This window comes from Triturus cristatus, chromosome 1_2 (genome assembly GCF_964204655.1).
Source record: "Triturus cristatus chromosome 1_2, aTriCri1.1, whole genome shotgun sequence".
Lineage (NCBI taxonomy): Eukaryota > Metazoa > Chordata > Amphibia > Caudata > Salamandridae > Triturus > Triturus cristatus.
In genome coordinates this window covers 705,738,133-705,761,651 of record NC_140580.1, presented here as the reverse complement: position 1 = coordinate 705,761,651, position 23,519 = coordinate 705,738,133, and the positions used below count along the sequence as shown (strand labels likewise).

Here is a 23,519-nt window from a genome sequence, read left to right as displayed (position 1 = left end):
TTCAACGCTGAACTGTAAGGAAGGGGAACTTTGCTTTTGTTTTTGTTTTTAACCACTTTCCTGTGGTACCCTTGCTCCACAACTTGGAATATTTGTTCTCAAATAGTACATTTTACCTTATCCTGCACATCTAAGGGGCTGGCTCGCAGTGAATCACTTTAAAACCACATTAAACGATATGTCCCGAGCAATCATGAAAGTGCAAAACTTGTTAGTACAAAAGTCATGTCTCCACGTCAATGTGTTTGGCTTAACTCTGCGAGCTGTAGGGGAAGTAGGAACACTTCTTCTGATAAGCAGCAGAGGGTGAATTATTAAGAGGTGGGCTAGTTCTGCAGTTGGCCAACAGCTGCTGCCAGCTCTGCAGAAAAGTGTGATCTCTGTAATGCAAACTGTATGCTTCGCAGAAGAGTGTATGTTCGATAGCAATGGGTATGGTGGAAGAGTTCTATGTATCTGAGCAAACATTACAGTATTCAACTTATCTATACTCTTCAGGTGTATTCTGTGGCACTAGTGTTTTTCCCTGTGGAAGAGGGCGAGATATGCAGCAGACGAACAGCTCTTTATTATTAGGTAAGTATTCGTGTAAGAAGCTGCCAGGTTCGTCTGTAATGGATACATGCTTGTGCGATGAACCAGTTTTGCAGAATTTAATGCATTCAGTGCCAGTAAGCATGTTATGCATTGTTTTGTTCAGATCATTCTGTATGCCTGCAGATCGAGAGGACATGAGGTGTCAGCAGAAGATAAATATCTCCTAGTGTCCTTACCTCCAGGAGGAACGCAGTGATGAAATTGGATCCTGCAATTCCCAGCAGCACCATCTTGAAATTCATGTCATTGATGACGTTCAGCTGCAAGAGGGTTTCCAAGAACTGTGGTGGGTAGAGAGTAAGCCATATCATCAAGGCTCCAAGGAAGAGGAGGGCACCCAGGAACAATACTGTGGGAGGAACAGAAAAGGATGAAAACCTAATGTGTCTACACTTTTAGCAGAACAAGAAGAAACTATATGGTTGGAAGGTGTCCCAACACAGCCACCAATAACCTCCCAGTAGAAACACACTTTAGTGAAGTCAACTTCCATTGGTCGCAAGCATATCTGAGAAGGTACTGAAACGGAATGCAATTTCAGTCCCTGTTACCTGCAGAGTCTGAGTAACAAGTGCAAGTCACAACCACTCAATGTGGCCGTAGCAGGGAAGTTTTAACTGTGATGAACATCATACTAGGCATTACAAGGCTGACCTCAGGGCAATAGTAATGTGCAACTGCTTCTCTTCCATGGAAAGCTGAAGATGGGGAAGAAAGATGGAAGAGTAATAGGCTGATACAGGTGCACAATGACACCACCTTTGGCAGAAAAGGGGAGCATTTATACAGGACTAGCTTGTCTGGGCAAAAGGCATTCAATGGAAAACAAGGTTTGAAACTTGGAGAACCTGTGGTCCAAAGTAATCATAACTAGGAAAATTGTCTTGAGAGTCCACATATAAACTGAACTGTGCATTGGTTCAAATGGGGATACCATGATAAAACTAAGAACAAAGGGCCGGATGTATTTTTCATTATACAGAGTTTTATATAGCGCTAACTTGACCTGAATCGGGTATCAGAGCGCTTTACATAGCACCAGTTGCATTACATGAGGACACATTCATTCGGGAGATTAAGGGATTTGCCAAGAATCACAGGATGTTCCGCGTCCTTGTCGAGAGTCGAACCCAGTTCCCCAGATTCAAGGTCGACCGCCCTAGCCATTAGGCTTACTACTCTCCCCATGTATGAAAACATTATGCGGTTGCATACCCCATGAATTGCAAAATTACCGGGGTTGCAATCACAAAATAGTATTTGGCCATCCACTAAACTTTATGACATGCATTGGCCTTTCTGAGGTACAAAAGAGGTTTCATAACTCATTCTGAATTGCATAGAGAAGATGTGCTAGCCCAGGCAGTGCTTGTATTGCTTTTAAACGTCAAAACCTTGATTTTTCACTCGCTTTTTTAACTACTGAAATGGTGTTATTGTTGCGCTAACCTGCGATCTGCCACGCATACTCTTTAGGCTCACCAGTGCTTTCTCTTGGCCGGTCCTGCACTCCATCTCCGCTCTCTCCAACGCGATCAGGGGGTCAGCGGCTGACAGCAGGGCTGATTGGCGGAGAGGAGCCAGGGGTCACGAGAGGCTTAAAGATTGCACGCTGGAGCGGACGCGCGCAGCGCGCACGCAGCTGGTGCGCCAAAGGCGTGGCTAAGGCAAGCCCGTCTGCGCCCGTCCGTGCCCCCGTCCGTGCTCGAACAGGTCCAGGGGCCAGGAACCCTGGCCAATTTCGGTCATACTCGGACGATGAACAGCGAGCATTAAGTTTTAGCTCCAGCCCTCTAAAATCAGAAACAGTAAATATACTCCATAGAGAAGGGCTCCTTATCTCACAGGGGAGGGGGACACCTAGCTCTATACCTCCACAAACCCCTGGTAATTACAACTCCGGCGGCAGAAATAATATCAAACTCTCTGTCCTCAATACGCATTCCTTACAGAAACATGCCCTTGAGATCTTCACCCTTCTACAAGAAGATGCCCCTGATATCCTCGCTCTGTCCGAAACATGGCTTGATGAGGACTCTGGACCTACCATAACCGCATCTCTTCCTGATGGTTATGATGCCATTTGGTACAACAGGTCAGCGGGAAAAAGAGGTGGTGGGGTGGCGCTTCTGTACAAAAATCAACTGACAATTGAGAAGTTGTCAGGAGATAACCTGGAAGGGGCGGATATTTTAATAACTAAAGTCTCTCACAGCTCCTCAAATATAGCAATTATGGTAGTATACCGTCCGCCTAAATGTCCACCTCCTTTCGTGGATCTTTTCATCGAATGTGTTACTAACCTCCGCTCCCGTTTCCAACAACTTCTGGTAGTAGGAGATTTCAACTACCACTGGGACCAACAACCCAGAGGGGCACAGGCCCAACAGCTTGAGGACAAGCTCACCACTCTTGGGTTTAAACAGCTAGTAACGACCCCTACCCATGAGAAGGGACACACCTTAGACCTGGTTTGGACAACTCTCCTATCTGTGAATCCAGTGGATACTACTCCCTGTGAGTGGTCAGACCACTACTTTATTAATCTTCTACTCCCCCGAGCTAGGCGAGATTTATACCCGCCACCCAACTGGAAACTAGTACAAAGTTGGAATAACATTGAGGGTCCCAGCTTAGAGAGCAACCTTCGAGAAAACCCCGTAAGGCCAGTGACAGCTGATATTGAAGAGTGGACTGAATCCATCTCCAGCCAGCTATCATCTACCATTAATAAATTAGCCCCAGTCAAGAAAATAAAAACCGGAAACAAGGGCAATGGCGCACCTTGGTTCACGGGGGAGCTCAGGGCTCTCAAACGCACGCTTTGCCACCACGAAAGAATGTGGCGCAAAGCTTATGAGCCACAGGCCCTCGTAGAATACAGGGCAAAAGTCTCCACCTATAAAAATGCGCTCCTTAGCAGGAAGGCGAATATTATGATAATAGGATTTTGGTGCAACTAACAAACAAAAAGAAACATTTAAAATACTCACGGAACTGATTCAAAAACAGTCGCAGGATGCGCCATCTAGCCAGGAACTATGTAGTACATTTTTATCCTACTTCTCCGATAAAGTTCAAGATATCCTGGCTGACATCGATAAATCCCCCTTCAAGCAAACCCTAAATGAGGAGGTGGAGACACAGGGAAATAGGGTAGAGCTGATTTCTTCTTTTCAGACTCTCGATCTAGAGACCCTGCGACACATCGCATCCAAAATCAAATCTGGCTCGCCCGCCGATCCTTGCCCACCTAGGATCTTTAAACTTGCTCTTCCAGCAATTGAGGAAGAAATCCTCGCTTTGATGAACCTCTCGCTGGCAACTGGGAAGGTCCCCAGGTATTTCAAAGTAGCTAGAGTAATCCCCCTACTCAAGAAGACAGGAGCTGACACTTCTAATATGAAAAACTACAGTCCCATATCTCAACTCCCTTTCCTGGCCAAAATCTTGGAACAATATGTCCTGCAAACCCTTTTCAGGTTCATGGAGGACTATCGCCTACTTGGAGATAGGCAAGCTGGCTTCAGGGCTCACCATAGTACGGAGTTGGTGATGCTGTCTGTACTTGATGAAATCAGCATCACAGCAGACAACAAGAAGCCATGCGTCCTAGTCCTCCTAGACCTGTCGGCAGCGTTCGACACGGTCAACCATTCACAACTCCTTGAATGAATAAAAGACATTGGTATCGGAGGGCCAATCCTCCAATGGATTGCTTCATTCCTGACAGACCGCACCCAAAAAATTCAGACGGAGGACAGGGTGTCAGAGAAGGGGTCCATTCCCTGGGGAGTTCCACAAGGGTCAGCACTGTCCCCTCTCCTGTTTAACATATACCTCAGACCTTTGATAAAGGATCTGGCCTTGATGAACTGTCAGGTATTCAACTATGTGGACGACATGCAAATCATTCTACAAATAGATAACACCCCACAAGCCCACTCCCGGGTGAAAGACATACTGCAATTTGTGGTAAACTGGATGACAGTCAATTCACTCAAGATCAATCCGGATAAAATGGAGGTGTTGCCCGTCACCAATGATAGCATCCCCTGGAATTCCCAGTACTGGCCGCATGAGCTGGGTGATACTCCAGCCCCAGCTCTGGTGGTGAAAAGTTTGGGAATCAAAATAGATGCCAAACTTTCATTGGCCAATCAAATTGCCACCATGTTCGGAACTTGTGTAAATTGTAAAAATTGTAAATTGATACTTGTATAGCGCACTACTCACCCGCAAGGGTCTCAAGGCGCTTGTACGAATACCGCTGTGGAACCCATCCTGGCTTTCCCTGTGAGGCGTCCACTCCTGGGCACCCCCAAGGGCAGTTCGGGCTGGACTGTTCCCATGAGGCACAGGGTCAGACTGATTTGCATATGGCCATGTCTCAACTGGGGTAGCAGAGTGGGCTAAAGAACGGTGATGGATCAAACCCAGATCTGTTGACTGGGTGTGAGTGTTTGATTGGTTCTGATGCTCCGTCCATCACCACCCCCTTTTGTACCACCTTGTTCGCCATAAGTTGGCAGGGTATGCTCAGACGTGAGTCCCTTGCTCACTTTGCCACTGGATTCAAGCAAGCCTGGCTGAAGACGGCTGAAATGCCAGAAACCGGTCCTAGGAAGCTTGTTTCCGGTCCAGGGAAGGCATGGCTTGGCAGTTCGGGCTGGACTGTTCTCATGAGGCCCAGGGTCAGACTGATTTGCATATGGCCATGTCTCAACTGGGGTAGCAGAGTGGGCTAAAGAACGGTGATGGATCAAACCCAGATCTGTTGACTGGGTGTGAGTGTTTGATTGGTTCTGATGCTCCGTCCATCACCACCCCCTTTTGTACCGCCTTGTTCGCCATAAGTTGGCAGGGTATGCTCAGACGTGAGTCCCTTGCTCACTTTGCCACTGGATTCAAGCAAGCCTGGCTGAAGACGGCTGAAATGCCAGAAACCGGTCCTAGGAAGCTTGTTTCCGGTCCAGGGAAGGCATGGCTTGGCAGTTCGGGCTGGACTGTTCCCATGAGGCACAGGGTCAGACTGATTTGCATATGGCCATGTCTCAACTGGGGTAGCAGAGTGGGCTAAAGAACGGTGATGGATCAAACCCAGATCTGTTGACTGGGTGTGAGTGTTTGATTGGTTCTGATGCTCCGTCCATCACCACCCCCTTTTGTACCGCCTTGTTTGCCATAAGTTGGCAGGGCATGCTCAGACGTGAGTCCCTTGCTCACTTTGCCACTGGATTCAAGCAAGCCTGGCTGAAGACGGCTGAAATGCCAGAAACCGGTCCTAGGAAGCTTGTTTCCGGTCCAGGGAAGGCATGGCTTGGCAGTTCGGGCTGGACTGTTCCCATGAGGCACAGGGTCAGACTGATTTGCATATGGCCATGTCTCAACTGGGGTAGCAGAGTGGGCTAAAGAACGGTGATGGATCAAACCCAGATCTGTTGACTGGGTGTGAGTGTTTGATTGGTTCTGATGCTCCGTCCATCACCACCCCCTTTTGTACCGCCTTGTTCGCCATAAGTTGGCAGGGTATGCTCAGACGTGAGTCCCTTGCTCACTTTGCCACTGGATTCAAGCAAGCCTGGCTGAAGACGGCTGAAATGCCAGAAACCGGTCCTAGGAAGCTTGTTTCCGGTCCAGGGAAGGCATGGCTTGGCAGTTCGGGCTGGACTGTTCCCATGAGGCACAGGGTCAGACTGATTTGCATATGGCCATGTCTCAACTGGGGTAGCAGAGTGGGCTAAAGAACGGTGATGGATCAAACCCAGATCTGTTGACTGGGTGTGAGTGTTTGATTGGTTCTGATGCTCCGTCCATCACCACCCCCTTTTGTACCGCCTTGTTCGCCATAAGTTGGCAGGGTATGCTCAGACGTGAGTCCCTTGCTCACTTTGCCACTGGATTCAAGCAAGCCTGGCTGAAGACGGCTGAAATGCCAGAAACCGGTCCTAGGAAGCTTGTTTCCGGTCCAGGGAAGGCATGGCTTGGCAGTTCGGGCTGGACTGTTCCCATGAGGCACAGGGTCAGACTGATTTGCATATGGCCATGTTTGAACTGGGGTGGCAGAGTTGGCTAAAGAACGGTGATGGATCAAACCCAGATCTGTTGACTGGGTGTGAGTCTTTGATTGGTTCAGACGCTCCTTCCATCACCACCCCCTTTTGAACCACCCCCAAGGTGGAGGCCAGGCATCCTTAGCGTTGTGGGGGCCGTTGTGGAGATTAAGCAAGCTATTGCCCAGAGTTGCAGAGTGGGACTCCATGATTGGAATGGCACCGAGGCGAGAATGATCAGGTCCGTGGAATTTTGAGCCCAAGACCCGCCGAGGCGGGGAATTGAACCCTGGTCCTGGGCTAGACCTCTGCATCAGGGTCTGCTGCTCTAATCATTGAGCCACACTTCTCCACACTGTGTGAGCCTACTTAGGCAGTTGAGGAGACTTGCCCACATTCTCTCCTTCTCAACCATGAGGACAGTGGTGGCCGCCCTGATCCTGGCCCAGCTTGACTACGGGAACACGCTTTACATCGGACTACTGGACTCACTGCTGGGCAAACTCCAGGTGGTGATGAATGATTGATTTTCAAGCTACCTAGGCGCACTCGGGCATCACCCCTACTGCAACAACTGCACTGGCTACCCATCAAGCAAAGGGCCAAATTCAAAGGCCTCTGCATTACACATAAGGCCCTGTTTGGACAGGCACCCAATTATATCAAGGAACGCCTGGAGAAATATGCCCCTTGTCGCTTACTAAGGTCCTACACGGAGGGCCTTCTAAAATGGCCTCGATTCAACTACACCACTAAAGGCGGCCGAGCCTTCTCGGTCCTTATGCTTCAACTTTGGAGCAGGCTGCCTGGTCAGCTTCGCTCTGAAAGCTGCTTCCTTCCATTTAGGAAGAAACTTAAGACCCTAGTATTTACAAAAGCCTGGGATTAAGACTCCCCTCTGTGATACAACTCTTCCTTGGAACTTCCGTGGATCTTCTTGAAGCGCTTAGAGACCTGCAGGTATTAAGCGCTCTACAAGTCAAAATTAACATAACATAACACGTAGGAGGGATCGTGAAAGGGGTGTCACCCCTCCTAGTTGTGACTTAGAATGGTACGTATTAATGGTTTGTTACCACAGTCAGTCTTGGTAACTGGTTTCCGAGCAGCTTAGATGACACCTGATACTTATAGAAGGTAGGCTGAAAGCCTCTAACTGGCACAATTTAGTCTTCATGCTTGCATACAAAGAGTCTGTGGAATAGGATGGGGACCAACCATCCTGCTGTGAAAGAATATAAGTTACTTGCCTGTAACTGTAGTTCTTCAGTATTGGAATCTTTCATAGATTCACATGGTTGAATCATTCCCCATCGTCAAGATAGGAGTCCAACGGTACCTTAGAAAAGCTATGCAATGATAGGTATAGACTAGAGAGGCAATAGGCCCTTCAGTTAAGTAACATATCATTTTTTAGAAGAGACCAAACTTAAGGTTCAACCAATCAGGTTGCCCCACCCTCTGGAACATTCCTGTGAGAAGTCCCAGGCCCTCAGATTATAGAGCAAGAGTGTAAATAAACACCAACTGAGAGAGAAGGTTGAGCTTCTCAGGGGATTAGGGTGGGTCGCATGTGAATCTATGAAAGATTCCAATACTGGTGAACTGCAGATACGAGTAAGTAACTTATTTCTTACTACAGTATTGGATATTTAATAGATGATTCACATTCTTGAATCAGATTAAATAGCAGTTGAAAATGCATACAAATCTATGCATCGAAACACAGATAGAATACTATTTCAGAAAAATATAAAACTTACAATGCAAAATGTGCATAACAGTAAGAGGATGGCGGGAGGAAGGAGGCAGCTCCCTTTCACTGGAAAAGATGCCGTAATACTGCTTGACCCACTGCTGCATCACGGTGAACAGCCGATTCCAAGCAGTAGTGCTGCATAAAGGTGTGTCTATTTTTCTGCCTGGCAAATCTCGAGAAGTGACACACCGGCAAACAGCGCAGTTGAAGTAGACATAGATCTTGTAGAATGGGCATGCACCAATGTGCTTAATGGTTTGACAGCCTTCTGGTGACATAAGTGAATGCCGCTGGATAGCTATCTAGCAAAGCTAATTTTAGAAATAGGATAGCCTTTCCTTGGAGAGCTGTATACTACAAATAGTTGATTGGATTTGCGAAGGCTTTAGTTTTATTCCAAGTAGAACTTTAAACATCTCGTGATATCTAAAGAGTGAAGTGCCCTTTCAGCGGGCGTCTTTGGAGCTGGAAAAAACGTTGCAAGAATTACAGGCTCATTGAGGTGGAAGTTTGAAGGGACTTTAGGAATAAACTTGAGGTTTGTGCGAAGAATCACCTTATCGTACCCAAACTGGAAGAAAGGCTCCTGAATAGGGAGAGCCTGTATCTCGCTGACTCTTCTGGCTGATGTTAAGGACAGTAGAAGAGCTACCTTCCATGACAGGAAATTGATATTCGCCCTGTGAATGGGCTCAAAGGGATCTTTCATGAGTTGTGAAAGTACGATCTTGAGTTGCCAGTGGACGAGGAGGTCTAACAGGTGGGTAGACCCTGAATAATCCTTTGAGGAATTGCTTCACGAGTTTGGAAGACCATAATGGAGGTCATGTGGAAGATCACCTGAAGCAGGAGATGGTTGCTAAATGGACTTGAATGGATGCATGAGCCAGTCCAGATATTGCCACATGCAGGAGATACAAAAGGATTTCTTAAGGAGAAGGGGAAACTGGATGAACATTAGCAGTTTGGCACCATATGCAAAATCATTTCCACTTGAGGAGGTTTTATTCATACTATCTGCACGGGCGCCGGCTAATATTTTCCTTCTGTCTGGTGGGATGTTTAAGTTAGCAAATTTGTTGAACTTAGGAGCCAGGCTGACAAGTGAAGTGACCTGGGATGCGGGTGCAGTGCTTGACTCTAGTTCTTTGTCAGAAGAGATGGCATTGGTTTCAACTGGATTTGGCTCCTCTCTGGGAGGAGTCACTTCCCAAATCAATGTTGGTGTGGCCACGTTGGAAATTATTCTGCATGGTTCGGCCTTCATTTTCATGAGGACTCCTGGGAGGAGAGGAATCGGAATCAAGACGAAAGCTAGGATTCCGGACCATGCGTTCGAAAATGCATTCCCCCACGATCCCAAATGAAGATGTCAGCTTGCGAAGAACCAGCATTTGCGGTTATAGGGGGAGGGGGGTTGTAATTAGATCCAGATTTGCTTTGCCCCACTGGAGAAAAACATTGTTGAGCGCCCTCTAATCGATTTCCCATTTGTGACAAGAGGTCCTCAATCTACTGAGAGTATCTACTATGGTATTTTGCTATCCGGGAACATGTTCCATTCGTAGATGTACTTTGTGGGAGATAAACCACTCCCAGATGCCATGCACTTCCTGGGACAGTAAGAGATCTTGTGCAACCCTGTTCGTTGATGTAGTGTATCGTAGTCATATTGTCCATGCGGATGAGCCCTGCAGATTTGCGTATTCTGGGAAAGAAAGCCTGCGAGGCTAGATGTACTGCCTTGAGCTCTAGCAAATTGATGTGTAGATAAGCAGAAAATTAGAGACGTAGAAGTGAATGTTGGATGGGGTAAATCAAAATTGCTTTAATGTGGGGGAATCAGTGGGAAAATGTAGAGATTAAAGTTGCTCCTGCTGGCCTCCTTTAGAACCCCTTCTTTCACAAAAATAGCAGATAAAATATTGCAGTGTCTGAACGAGCTAGGACAACTGACGCTATACCAAAACAATAGTTGTTAAAGGTAAGTAACTTTATTGTATGATTAATAATTCTAACAGTAGATTATTCACCTCTTAAATTTAAACCCAAGCTTTACTTAATGGATGTGGGCCTGGGTGAAGTACCAGCCAAAGAACGCTCAATCTGGGCATTCAAGCTAGATGATCCCCAGCTACATATGGATAGCGAGGTTGATCTGAAGACATAATCAAAGCTCATGAAAGACATGGACAACTTCCAGAGAAACTGCAAAAGCACAGAGGCAAGGCATACGCCCAGTCAAAAGGGCATAATGTTGAATGACTGTCACATTATAAAACACAAGTATCCCAAATGAAACAGAAGCAACATAAGTTCCGACCGGCAACCCTTTGTAGATGAGAAGGAAAAGGACAATAGAAAGTCAACAAGAACATGATCTGCACTTCTAAATGGAAGGACCAGGAAGACAACACATCAAGACGTTGTTCATGGATTAATGGAAACAGGTGCAAAGACATCAAAAAGTTTGACGGATGAGTAGCCAGAAAAAAGCCTGAGGGTCGAAGAACAACCTGAACAGAGGTGTACGAAAACAAGCAGAGACTAAACAAGCAGAGGCCAGCGGATCAAAATCCACCACTGATAGAGCCCGTGACACATGCACAACAAAACGAACAAACCAAAATGCAGGTCAGGGTAGCCATCCTTGCCAAAAGGCACTCAAGAATGAATGCCCAAACTACATACAGAATTTATAGGAATGCCAGGCAGCTAAATCTACTGCCAAGAGGAAAAGACTAAACAGTCAAGCGCATGGAAGACACCGACACCAGGAACACCGTAGTAGTACTGATCCACTAAGAACATTGGACTACTGAAAGAAATGTAATTGAACATAAGGTCTGGCCGATCTATGGACTATTCTCTTGTGCATCATACAAAATGTCCAGCATTTAGGCATGCTCCCAATTTAGCCTGTACTGCTGGTGGTAAGAAAAGGACAACACAGAAGTAAAGAAACAACTAACAAGGACAACACATCGAACCACAGCAGAACAAACCTTCCTGCACAGGACAGGAATGAACAATCCTGTAAGTAAAACTCAAGCCATCTTGCATCCACTAGATAAAGGACAGACTACACAGGGAATGGAAAGTGACAGTAACCGAGAACTATAGATCTCAGTGCCCAGGTCAGGACTACAACAGTAGCATCTGTAGGCTTAATTAACACGACTCCGCACTGCACACTACCTTATGTTGACTGAATTTTCACCTGAGCCTCCAATCAAAACAGCCAAGATTCTCTCTGAACTTTGAGTGATGAGATGAAAGTAAGACAGTAGACAAAGTGAGAGGAAAGAGCCTAGAGGAGGAAAGCAGAGCTTATTGGATTGAGCCGACATGGATGCGGTGCATATATTTGTGGTGGGCAGTCATGAATATGCAGAACACTTGGATCGCTGATTAGTGGAAGACAGACAAGAACACCAACAAATCAATATCAAAGTGTTGGAAAAAGGAGAAATAGGATGTGCTTAAATGAACGTGCAAAATGTTATAAAGGAAATCTTCAGCCAAACTGTAAGCTCCAGCAAAGAATAACATCCCATGGGCCAGAAGGACAGGCAGACTCCACATCCCAGAACAGGACTCCAAGAAAAACATCCCTCGAAGAGCAACCTAAATACTAATCTAAGAATAAACAAAAAAAAGTGGGACTCTCACCATCCTTGATAAGCAAGCAGAACAAGGCAAACAATCACATTCTGAGTCTGCTCAAAACTGGCTTGACCAATGACAGGAATCTCTCCAAGACACAGGACGCAGCCTCCTGATTAACATGGGAAGCTAAATCAGCAAATGTGCAGACGTGAGTGCCACGAGGATGTCCTTTCAAGTTTCAAACACACATAGTTGCCATTGCCATCAGATGGTTTAACAGAGGGGGATGAAGCACATTATAAGCATGGGTGGTCGCTAAGTTGGTTAAGGACACCCCCAAGATATAATCCATTTCAGCCCAACAAAATTTGTCAAGATGTCCTACAGGATCAACAGCGTAATGCTTCCTATAGGGTCTAGTCGTTGAGCACCCATCAGATAGTCCTTGCCGTCCCTTGAGTATACCTGGCGGAGGACTGCGAGCTCTCTAGATTTGAACCACACATCGCATTGAAATGATGAGATGTGTGACTCTTTTCAGAAACAAACTTGCTCTTTGGGTTTTATTTTTGAAAAAAGTAAAACTATGCAAAAGTTTGACTGACTAGCATCGATTTGATGAAGCATGATGTCAAACTTTTAAAACACTGACAGGAACCGCTATGGCAGCAGTTCCTGTCAATGATAAAAGATGTCCACAGGGCTGGTGGACATCTCTAGATTTGTGGGACAGGATGTCCATCAGGGCGGAGTTAATTACTCAGTCGACCTGATGGACACACAAGTGTCCTCCAAACTCTAAATCAGGCCCAAAGTGAGAGTCGCCTGGGCAGGGCAATGACACTGTGTGACCTGACTGCTGACAGCTAGCACAGAAATTCATTTATTTCAAATGGTCCTAACAGGTTCCACAAGTGCCTCACAGAAAGGTAAAAGGGGCTCCAATCAAGAGCGACAAGACTGGAGGATTTCTGTCAGTAGATGTCTCAACTGCTGCAATGATTAAGGTCAATTTCAAATCCTACCCTCCCTTAGACAGAACCGCTTTAATAATACATGGGGACCATTTAAGGTATTCATTTCATTGATTGTAAGTTCAAACTACAAAATATAAATGAAAACATTCTTAAAAAAAAAGAAAATCTAACCAACTGTCATTATGAAAAGCACTATGCAATCTCCAAAGAGTAGGATGAAGCCGTCATTGACATAGCCGCTACATGGAAATCTTGTACCCATGTCAAGATGGACTCAGCAGGGGACCTGCTAGAGAGAACTGTGTATACGGCTCAGGGGTACAGATAGCTTGGCTTGGGAAGACTGTCAGGCTAGGCTTCACCTTTCTGTCATCATTGCCTGAAGGTACCAGCACCTTCTGAAAATCAGAAACTTGGTCCGATTTTAGGGCCTTCTATGGCAAAGTTATCAGTGGCAATGACAGAAAAACTGTAAGGGCATCTGGTGGCAAAGAAGACATGGAGTCGGCCAAACACATGGAGGTCAACTGAGTCCAGGGCATCCAGAAGAAGGGTAGTCAATGAGCTTATAAGCCACTTGCGACGTGACGATGCACCAGAGGGGCTGGAGGATGCCAGAAGAACAAGTTACTTACCTTCGGTAACGATGTATCTGTAAGAAACATTAGTTAGTTAGATTCCTCACCTTAGAATATCCCCAGGCGTCAGACTGGATCCGGAAGATTTTTCGTCAGCAATACCCCTTGCGCGTCGCTAGGCGTCGTCTGCGGCTCCGCGTCCGTCGTCGGCGTCGTGCGCCGGAATGACGTCGGAGTACTTAGACGCCGCCCTCGCGCGCTGACGTCAGTTCTTGTACATAGCCTTCCGCGCCAGGAACGCAGAGCCATGCAAAGACCGACACTGGTGCCAAAAATAAAATCTAGGGGCCTGAAAAGGATAACCTTAACCCTAGATGTCAGTTCGCAGAACGGGGAGGATGGGTGGGTCGGTGAGGAATCTAACTAACTAATGTTTCTTACAGATACATCGTTACCGAAGGTAAGTAACTTGTTCATCTGAAAGAAACACGTTAGTTAGATTCCTCACCTTAGAATAGATACCCAAGCAATACCATCCCCGGTGGTGGGTCTGCGAACCAAGATCACACCAGAAAGTCCTGGAGGACAGAACGGCCAAAGAAGCCATCCCTCCGGACTTGGCTGTCAAGGCAGTAATGCCTGGCAAACGTGTGTAGCGAAGCCCACGTCGCCGCCTGACAGATATCCTGCAAAGGGACACCCCGTCCCAAAGCAGTAGTAGCCGCTGTGGCCCGAGTAGAATGGGCGCGCAGCCCAACAGGAGGGTCCTTTTTTGCCAAGGAGTAACAAATTTTGATGCACAAAACGACCCACCGAGAGATGGTCCGTTTGTGCACAGCTTTCCCCTTCTTAGCACCCACGTATCCAACGAAAAGTTGGTCGTCCACCCGGAACTGCTTTGTGCGGTCCAAATAAAAGGAGAGCGCACGTTTTGGGTCCAGACGGTGGAGCCTCTCTTCCTCTTTGGAAGGATGCGGAGGCGGAAAGAAGGTGGGCAAGGTGACAGACTGCCCAAGATGAAATGGAGTCACCACTTTCGGAAAAAAGGAGGGACGAGGCCGAAGGACAACCTTGTCCGGATGAACAGATGGGAAAGGAGGCTTTGAAGATAAAGCCTGGAGCCCACTCACCCGTCTAGCCGAGGTGATGGCTACCAGAAAAGCAGTCTTAAGCGTCAGCAGACGAAGAGGACAATTATGAAGAGGCTCAAAGGGAGCACACATTAGAAATGTGAGAACAAGATTCAAGTCCCACTGAGGCATTACAAAAGCCTTTGCTGTGCACCATGCCACAAATTTGTTCCACCGGCAGGCGCATACCGACTTTGTGGAGGGAGGCCTGGCTGCCAGAATGATATCACAGACTTCAGGAGGCAAGTCAAATGGCATCAACTGTCGCCGCTCAATCTCCACGCATGGAGGTGGAGGCTGGACAGGTTCGGGTGGAGGACCGTCCCCTGCTGCTGCGACAGAAGATCCTCCCGAAGGGGCAGACGTATCGGAGGATCGGTCAACATACTGAGTAGCTCGGGATAGCAGTACCTTCGTGCCCAATCTGGAGCCACCAAGATGACTTGGGCCCGGTCGTGCCTGATCTTCTTCAGCACTCTGGGCAGAAGTGGTATAGGCGGAAAGGCGTACAACAGACCGCAGCTCCACTCGTGACGAAAAGCGTCGCCGAGCGAGTGCCGCCTTGGAAATTCTAACGCGCAGAACTGCTGACATTGCGCGTTCTCTTCGGTGGCGAATAGATCTAACCAAGGCTCTCCCCACTGCTGAAAGAGACCTTGCGCCACTTCGGAGTTCAGACGCCATTCGTGATCCATCATGCACCGGCGGCTGAGTTCGTCTGCTCTGGCGTTCAGAGAGCCCGCCAGATGTTGAACCACTAGGGTGACGCCCTGGTGTTCCAGCCACGTCCAGAGGCGCAGGGCCTCCTGACAAAGGGTCCACGACCCCACCCCGCCCTGTTTGTTGCAATACCACATGGCGGTGGTGTTGTCCGTGTACACCTGCACGACACTTCCCCTGACAGAGGGAAGGAAGGCTTTCAGTGCAAGTCGGATCGCTCTCAACTCCAACAGGTTTTTTTTTTTTGTTTTTTTTTTATTGGCATTTGTAATTGTGTACAAACAGAAAACATTCATAACATTGCGGTCACATCGCAACAGCATCCTTCATCCAAGTTGTCTATTCATTTCCTAAGCAGAGGTCTCCAATACCCACCGCCTTTTACCACATGTACTAATCGCTTATTAAGTCTGTTGCTGTATTTGCAAATATTGGGCTAGATACGTCCAGTAGTCCCTAGGCCTCGACCCGGCAGGAAGTTCTTCTTCATAAGTCCTCAGGGTATCTCTGCAATACGTTAAGTCCGTAAGCCAGTCCTTCGGCTTCGGGCTACGCCTGCCATTCCAACAGATCGAGACCCTCCTTTTGGCCATTAGCAGCGCAACCATACAGAATCTACGCTTTAGGGCTCGAAAGTCAGGCAGCAGCCCCAACAAACAGGTTTTGGCCTCGCAGCGCACCTCACCGCCCACCATAGCCCCAAGCATCTGCGTCACCTGCACCCAGTATTCCCCAATTGCCTCACATGACCAGGCCAGGTGAATGAAATCTGCCCCGTCAGCCCCACAGCGCTCGCATCTAGAGTCCACCCGCAGCCCATATCGGTGTAGTCTGGCCGGTGTGTAGTATGTCTGGTGTAAGTATTTGAAATGCAGAATGCGTAGATTACCATTAGGTGTCAGCATGCCCGTCAAAGTACAGGCAGTAGCCCATTCATCCTCTGTTAGCGGAGTGTCCAGACAGCCATTCCACTTCTCCATGGAAGCGTTCGTGGTTGCTGCTATGTCCACCTGCATCTTCGTATACAGCGTGGATACCAGGTGTTTGCTCGCAGGTGTGGTGATTAGCCACTGCAACGCGGTTAGCCCCGTTGGGTACAGCCGCTTCACAGCCCTTTGCAGTCTATGATAATTAAAGCGAAATAAGGCAGTCATGTTACTAATGAATGTCAGTTTTTCTAGCGTTTTAAAAGTCCCATCTTCGTACAGGTCCCCCATGGTGTCAATGCCCACTTGGCGCAGCAATTCCAGTCCCATTTTTTCTTGCGTGACCGATATTGCCGGGTGCCATTGAAGCCGGAGTGCCGGGGCATACAGTGGCAATTTATTAGCTTTTCTGCCCATGGAATGCCACGCTTTGTTTGTGGCATCGATGGTGTTTATGTCTTTCATGTGCAAAGGAGGCCTGCGATGGGTGATAATCGCCTCGAGTGGAACTGGCATAGCATCCCCCTCCTCAATCGCAGTATGGGTGAGAAACGGGACTTTGTGATACCAAAAATGTGCATACTGTGCTTGTGCGCAGAGGTAGTATAGGCAGAAGTCAGGGACCCCGAACCCCCCTCTACTGTATGGCAACGTCAGTGTCCGCATTTCTACCCTGGCCGTCTTTCCCGCCCAGATAAGTCGAAGGACCATCGAGGTTATCCGTCGGAACACCTCCGTTGGAGGGTGAATAGGGATGTTAGTGAACAGATAGAGCAGCTTCGGCAGTACCACCATTTTGACGATAGCAACTCGATCAGCCACTGATAGTGGCAGTTGGATCCACCTCCCCACCTTCTCCTCTAGTGCGTCAATCACCTTCCCGTAGTTAGTCCTGATCACGACTTCCGGGTCCCTGTGGTACCACACACCCAAATATTTTATCGGGTCCATCTTCCATTCCAGAGGATAGTCCATGGGGTGTGGTTGCGTGCTGTCAGTTAGGGGAATGATCATGGACTTGGCCCAGTTTATAATGACACCGGATTGCCGCGCGAATTTTATATACTCCCTCAACAAGCGATTCAGATTGGCCTGTGGGTCCCTCACAAAGAGTAGCATATCGTCGGCGTACAATGATATGTGCAGTGGCCGCTGCGGAAACTGCAGGGCCGAATAATGGTGCCCCTGTCTTATTTTGCACGCAAGGGGCTCCAACGCCAGCGCAAACAAGAGAGGGGACAGGGGGCATCCCTGCCGCGTCCCCCTCCGAATGTCAATGGCGTCCGAGATGTAATTATTCACCCGAACCCGTGCCACAGGTGCATCATATAATAAGTGGATCCATTGGAGGAACATGGCCGGGAATCCCATCCTCCTCAGTACCGTGTTCATATAGGGCCACTCCAAAGAATCAAAGGCTTTGGCTGCGTCCAAGAAGACCGCCGCCGCCTTCGTCTCAGGCGTTAGATAGTGCGAGAGTGCAAACAATGTTCGCGTGTTGTGTGCAGTGGAGCGTTCCCGTATGAATCCAGATTGGTCGGGTAGGACCAATCTGGGCATGAGCGGGTTGAGTCTGGCCGCAAGCAATTTGGCCAATATCTTGTTGTCCACGTTTATAAGGGACAATGGTCTGTAGGAGTCGCAAAGTTCCGGGTCCTTTTGTGGTTTGGGAAGCGCTAGTAGTATCGCTTCTCGTAGGGTTGGCGGTAGGTGTTGTTGCTCGTGAGCATTACCATAAATTTCCACCAGATATGGGGCTAGTTGGTCAACAAACGCCTTATAAAATTCACCAGTAAAGCCATCGGGGCCCGGCGTCTTGCCGTTCGGCAGCGACTTAATTACTTCAGTGACTTCCTCTACCGTAATAGGCTGGGATAGGTATTCGCGGTGTGTATCCGATAGCCACGCTATCGCCACGTCCTTGAGGTAGTCTACGATTTCGGCCTCATTGGCCGTTGGCCTGGACGCATACAGTTCGCCGTACGCAGCCACAAATTCACCCAGTATTGCTTGTTCACCATATTTCCGCTCCCCTTGGCGCCCACGAATCACCTGTATGTTTTGCGGGGCACGTCCCTCACATATGGTAGCTGCCAGGCGCCTGCCCGGTCTGCCGCCCTCCCCATACGCCCTCGCCACTTGTCTTTTCGTTGTATATTTAATTTCGTCTTCCGCGAAGCTCTGAAATTCAGACAGTGTTTTCCTAATGTCCCCTAGTATCCGAACATTCTGTGTGCTCTCATACTCCCGCTCTAGAAGTCGCAGCTTGTCTTCCCTGGCTCGTAGCTGCTGTTGAATGTCTTTTAGAATACCTGCGTTAGTGCTTATGCAGACGCCGCGTATGGTGGCCTTGCAAGCCTCCCACAGTACTCCCGGGTCGGTCGCCGAAGGCGCATTAGTGTCAAAAAAGTCCCGTATCGCCTGCCCAATAGTATCGGCATAAATGGGGTCCATTAGTGCTTTGGCATTAAATCTCCAACTGAATGGAGGTGGCGTGTAGTTCGGGAGCTCCAGAGAGAGGAGCACCGGGTTGTGGTCTGATAGTGTTCTGGGTAAGTGCCTAACCTCCCGTGTCCATAATGCTATATCCCCAGTCACCAGCCAGTAGTCAATGCGGGACCAACTGCCGTGCGATGTAGCTACATGTGTGGCCTCCAACTCATCCGGGTGTCTACTTCTCCAGATGTCAGTGAGTGCCCTATCAACCATTAGATCCTGGAGGACCCGCAGTGCGCGCCTGTGTGGTTCCGTTGTCATTCCAGATCTATCGACATCATCACAGAGCGCAAGATTAAAGTCTCCACCCCAAATCACGTGAGGGGCCTGCAAATCACGCAGTTTACCCCATAGTAAGTGGTAGAACTGCGGGTCGTCCACATTAGGCCCATACACATTCACCACAGCTAGCCTCTGTCCCCGCAGGAGACCAGTTAGTATTACAAATCTCCCCATGTCATCTGTCTCAACCTGATCTATCATATACTTCAGCCCCTTTCTAACCAGCACTATTACCCCCCGTGCGTATGAGGAGTAGGATGAATGGTGTACCGATTCAGCCCATCTCCGTCCCACATTCAGTCGGCGTGTCGGTGCACAGTGTGTCTCCTGTATTAGTGCAATGTCTATGCGCTGCCTGTCTAGGTATGCCAGCGTTTGCCTAATTTTCTTGGGATTGCCAAGCCCCCGCACATTCCACGTTAGCAGTCTAAGATACCCCGCCCCTATCCTGTTCTCAGCCATCGCTCAGTATCTACATGTGTGCACCAGTCACCCCCACCTTTAGTGAGTGCGCCCCAGTAGTTGTCGCAGCGAGCAAGGGCCCCATTAGTCCTCGTCAATGGTTCTTGGAGTTCAGCGATGCATCTCATGCGCAGTGACCAACAGTTCAACTTCCCAACCACAACCCATTTCCCCCCACCCACTTTAGCACCCCAACCATGCCAAAGACATACCCCACAATTAACGTCAAACATCAAATTAACTGAAGTCGGGGATCACCCTCTTCGGGGGACCGCCTAGAGCACACCTCTCCATCCAATTCAATGGATGTGGACGGGATCATATTATGCTTCGGAACTCAATAGCTCCCATATCAGTGCAGGCATCTTAACAACCCTCCCCAGGGCCTAGCGCAGCAGCCGTAATGTTCCATTCCATCCGAATCGCAACACTATTTTCCTGCTATTTGACGGGCAGCAACCAGTCCTTTGCTTATCATCCCTCCCATGTCTGACCTTCATGCCCCTGATCCAGCCCTGACTGTCAGGGACCATTTCTCCTGTTACCCAGCTATCTGGGCCTTTCCCAGGCCCATGAATTACACGGTATCTCATTACAGAATGACTACTTCCATAATTAAGTGGGCTCTATCTTTTTATGGCATTGTCCCTCCATAGTCCCATAGACAGAAGCCAGCGCTTCCCCTAGCAGAGCTGTAGTAGCAGTAAAGTTACCAGTCACCAGCCTGGCATAGGCCTGAATATCCTTGTTCGCGGCGGTCGCACTCACCGTCCTTGACAGACCATATGTCTCATTATCGTCCATGTCGACCCCCACAGTCCTCGTCAGGGCCGCAGATGCACCACTTGGTGGGGAGTGTCTTCACCAGCCGTCCTGTAGCTCACTTTGCAGTACATTAGTCCGTTTCCGCACCCTGATCAGCCCTCTGCTTCTCTTTGCGCTTGGCTCCGATTTTTTTGATGAGTTCATGTGCCTCCCGAGGAGAATGACACAGCGTCGCACGCCCGCCTTGTGTTATACGCAGCCGGGAGGGATAGAGCATGGCGTAATCAATCCCCAGGTCACGTAGTTTCTTTTTGACCGGATTGAATTCCTTCCGCGCCTGTTGGACTGTGAACGTGAAGTCCGGGTAGAATGCCAGAGTGTTTCCCTGGTGCGTGATCTGTTTTTTTTCCCGCGCTATGCGGAGGATGGCATCGCGGTCTCTGTAGTTGAGGACCCTGGCGACTATAGGACGCGGGGGTGCCCCAGGCTTCGGTCTCGGGGCCAGCGATCTATGCGCGCGTTCAATCAGGAACATTGGAGACAGGTTCTCCGCGCCCACAACATCCTTAACCAGCTCCTCAACATAGGTTTCCATCCGGCCAGTGTTGGTGGACTCCGGGACCCCCGTGAGTCTCACGTTATTGCGCCTCGACCGCGCTTCCAAATCCTCCGTCTTGCTTTTCAACGCCTCCAGCATCCTTTCAGCCTCAGCACATTTTTGGGCCGTGTTTTGCGAGACGTCTTCCACCGCCCCAAGTCGGGTCTCCGCCTCCGTCAGTCGCTCACCGTGCCCCTCCAGCTTGGCCGCCATGTTGTCGACCCGCAACGTGATGGTATCCAGTTTACCATGGATGTCTTGCAGGCTTTGCTGGATGGCCCTCAGTGCCTCCGCCATGCCCTGAGGTGGCAGCTCTCCCACGTCCGTTGCTTCGTCTGGCGGCGCTGCAGCGCCTTTGGTCTGACGCTTGGTTTCAAATGTCAGTTTGGTTTGCGTCTTTTCCGGCTTCCCCATCTCGTCCAAGTCCCTCGCTGGCCACCAAAGGTCCCGCTCGTAGAGGCACCTGGCGGCACCGTCCCCCACGCAGTTGCGATGTAGGTCAGCTTAGCAGGACAGTGTGTGCACAGCTCTCCGTAGCTCCCCTGGCTGGCACCTCGGCGTCTCGTCGTCTCACACCTCGCGTAGGTCACCGTTGCCACCCAGCGCCAATGGTATCCGGCTGATGCCCAGCATTCAACGTCCGATCAACAAATTCATGTGGCCAGCTGCGTAGCGCCCGCAGTCGCAGCGCTTCGTCGGTGTCACGGGGAGCTGGCTACCTGCAGTTCACCGCCCATCAACCATGGCGGCCATCACCACGCTTTCATGGCATTGCTAGCATCCCCTGTAGCGGCAGCCGCTCCATCCAAATATCCCGGGCCAGCGCCCCCCACAGTCACGGCTTTACATAGGTACCGCATCCGCCGCTTCCAGCCGCCCCCAGCCACGCAACTGTGCCGCAGCCAGAAAGTCAGCACTCACCCATGCAGCAGGTAGGCAGATAGGCGGGCATCTCGCATCTCCCACACAATACGATCTTGTTCCCCTGTGCGGCTCCAGCAGCAGTCCCAGCACGGGGCTTTCGTTGCCAGTCGTGGCCGTTTTCGTGTCTCGCCGTCTTCGTCCGATTCACCGGATCCTCCGTGGCAGATCAACGCATGTGAGGGATACGCAGCGCCGTACTCTTATTCCCGGCAGGCATCCATTCAGCAAGGCATAGTGGCCGCCAGCAGCATCGCGGCTACGTTCTCCCGGGCGCCACCATCTTGGGATCCGTTACTCGCGCTCACCGCCGAGTGAAGAAGTCCATATTTCTGGGGCTAGCAGGTCGCTCGGTCGGCTCTCGCACTCCCCATCTGTGGAGCCCAGCTTCCGATCCTCTCCGTGGTATTTGCCGGCTTCGGCGCTCCTTCTTTCATGCCTCTCGCGCCATGTATTTCTCCCGTCCGGCGGAGCTGTCTCAAGAGGCAGCCATTCCGCTGTGCGCCCTCTAGCGCCCCCCAACTCCAACAGGTTGATGTGGAGACGAGACTCCGCCGGAGACCAGAGGCCTCTGATCTCCGCCTCTCCCATATGGCCACCCCATCCCAGGAGGGACGCATCCGTCACTACGACATGCTCCGGTTGGGGAAGGGAGAGGCTCTTGCCCTTGACCCAATCGCGGTCCGTGAGCCACCACTGCAACTGCTGTGCAGTGCCCTCCGAGATCAAGACATGGTCGGACAGGTTGCCGTGATGCTGGGCCCACTGAAACTTCAGGTCCCACTGCAGAGCCCGCATGCGCCGCCTGGCGTGATGCACTAGTAGGATGCAGGAGGCCATCAGCCCCAGAAGCCGCAACACTAGCCTGACCGAAACCCAGGATAGAGGCCGAAAGATGGGAATCAGGGCCTGTATATCCCGGACCCGCTGTTCCGGTGGATGGACCCGGAACTGCGCCGAATCGAGAACCGCTCCGATGAAGAGGAGCTTCTGAGAGGGACTCAGGTGTGACTTCGGCACGTTGATGGAAAACCCCAGCAAATGCAGGAGATCCGCCGTAGTCTGGAGGTGGGAGACGACTGTCTGGGGCGAGCCCGCCTTCAACAACCAGTCGTCGAGATAGGGGAAGACTGGAACCCCTGAGCTGCGCAGATGAGCTGCGACCACCGCCATCACTTTCGTGAACACCCGAGGGGCACTGGTGAGGCCGAAGGGGAGCACGGTAAACTGAAAGTGCTCTTGGCCCACCGTGAACCGCAGGTAACGCCGGTGGGCCGGCAGGACGGGGATGTGGAAATATGCGTCCTGCAAGTCCAACGCTACCATCCAGTCTCCGGGGTCTAGGGCAGCTAGAACCTGAGCCAAAGTCAACATCTTGAACCTTTCCTTCCGGAGGAAGGCATTGACGTTCCGGAGGTCCAAGATAGGGCGTAGGCCCCCTTTGCCTTTCTTGGGAACCAGAAAGTAGTGGGAATAACAACCACGAACTACTTCTGGACTCGGAACGCGCTCGACGGCCCCCTTGGCCAAGAGGGCCGAAACTTCCTCGTGGAGAAGATTGAAATGATCCCCCGAGATACGGTGGTGCTGCGGTGGCATGGCTGGAGGGGTCGTCTCGAAGGGGAGGGAGTAGCCCCTTCGGACGA

The 23,519-nt window shown here is 49.9% G+C and overlaps 1 protein-coding gene across 6 annotated transcripts in view; it reads right to left on the bottom strand.

Moving 5' to 3' along the window:
- The window catches only part of ATP13A2 (ATPase cation transporting 13A2), a 650,312-nt gene that overhangs the window by 3,445 nt on the left and 623,348 nt on the right, over positions 1–23,519 (bottom strand). For all 6 annotated transcript variants that reach the window (XM_085608574.1, XM_085608571.1, XM_085608572.1 and 3 more), the window contains one exon: positions 774–946. In XM_085608574.1, coding sequence (XP_085464700.1) covers positions 774–946 — 173 coding nt within the window. The remainder of the gene's footprint in view (positions 1–773; positions 947–23,519) is intronic.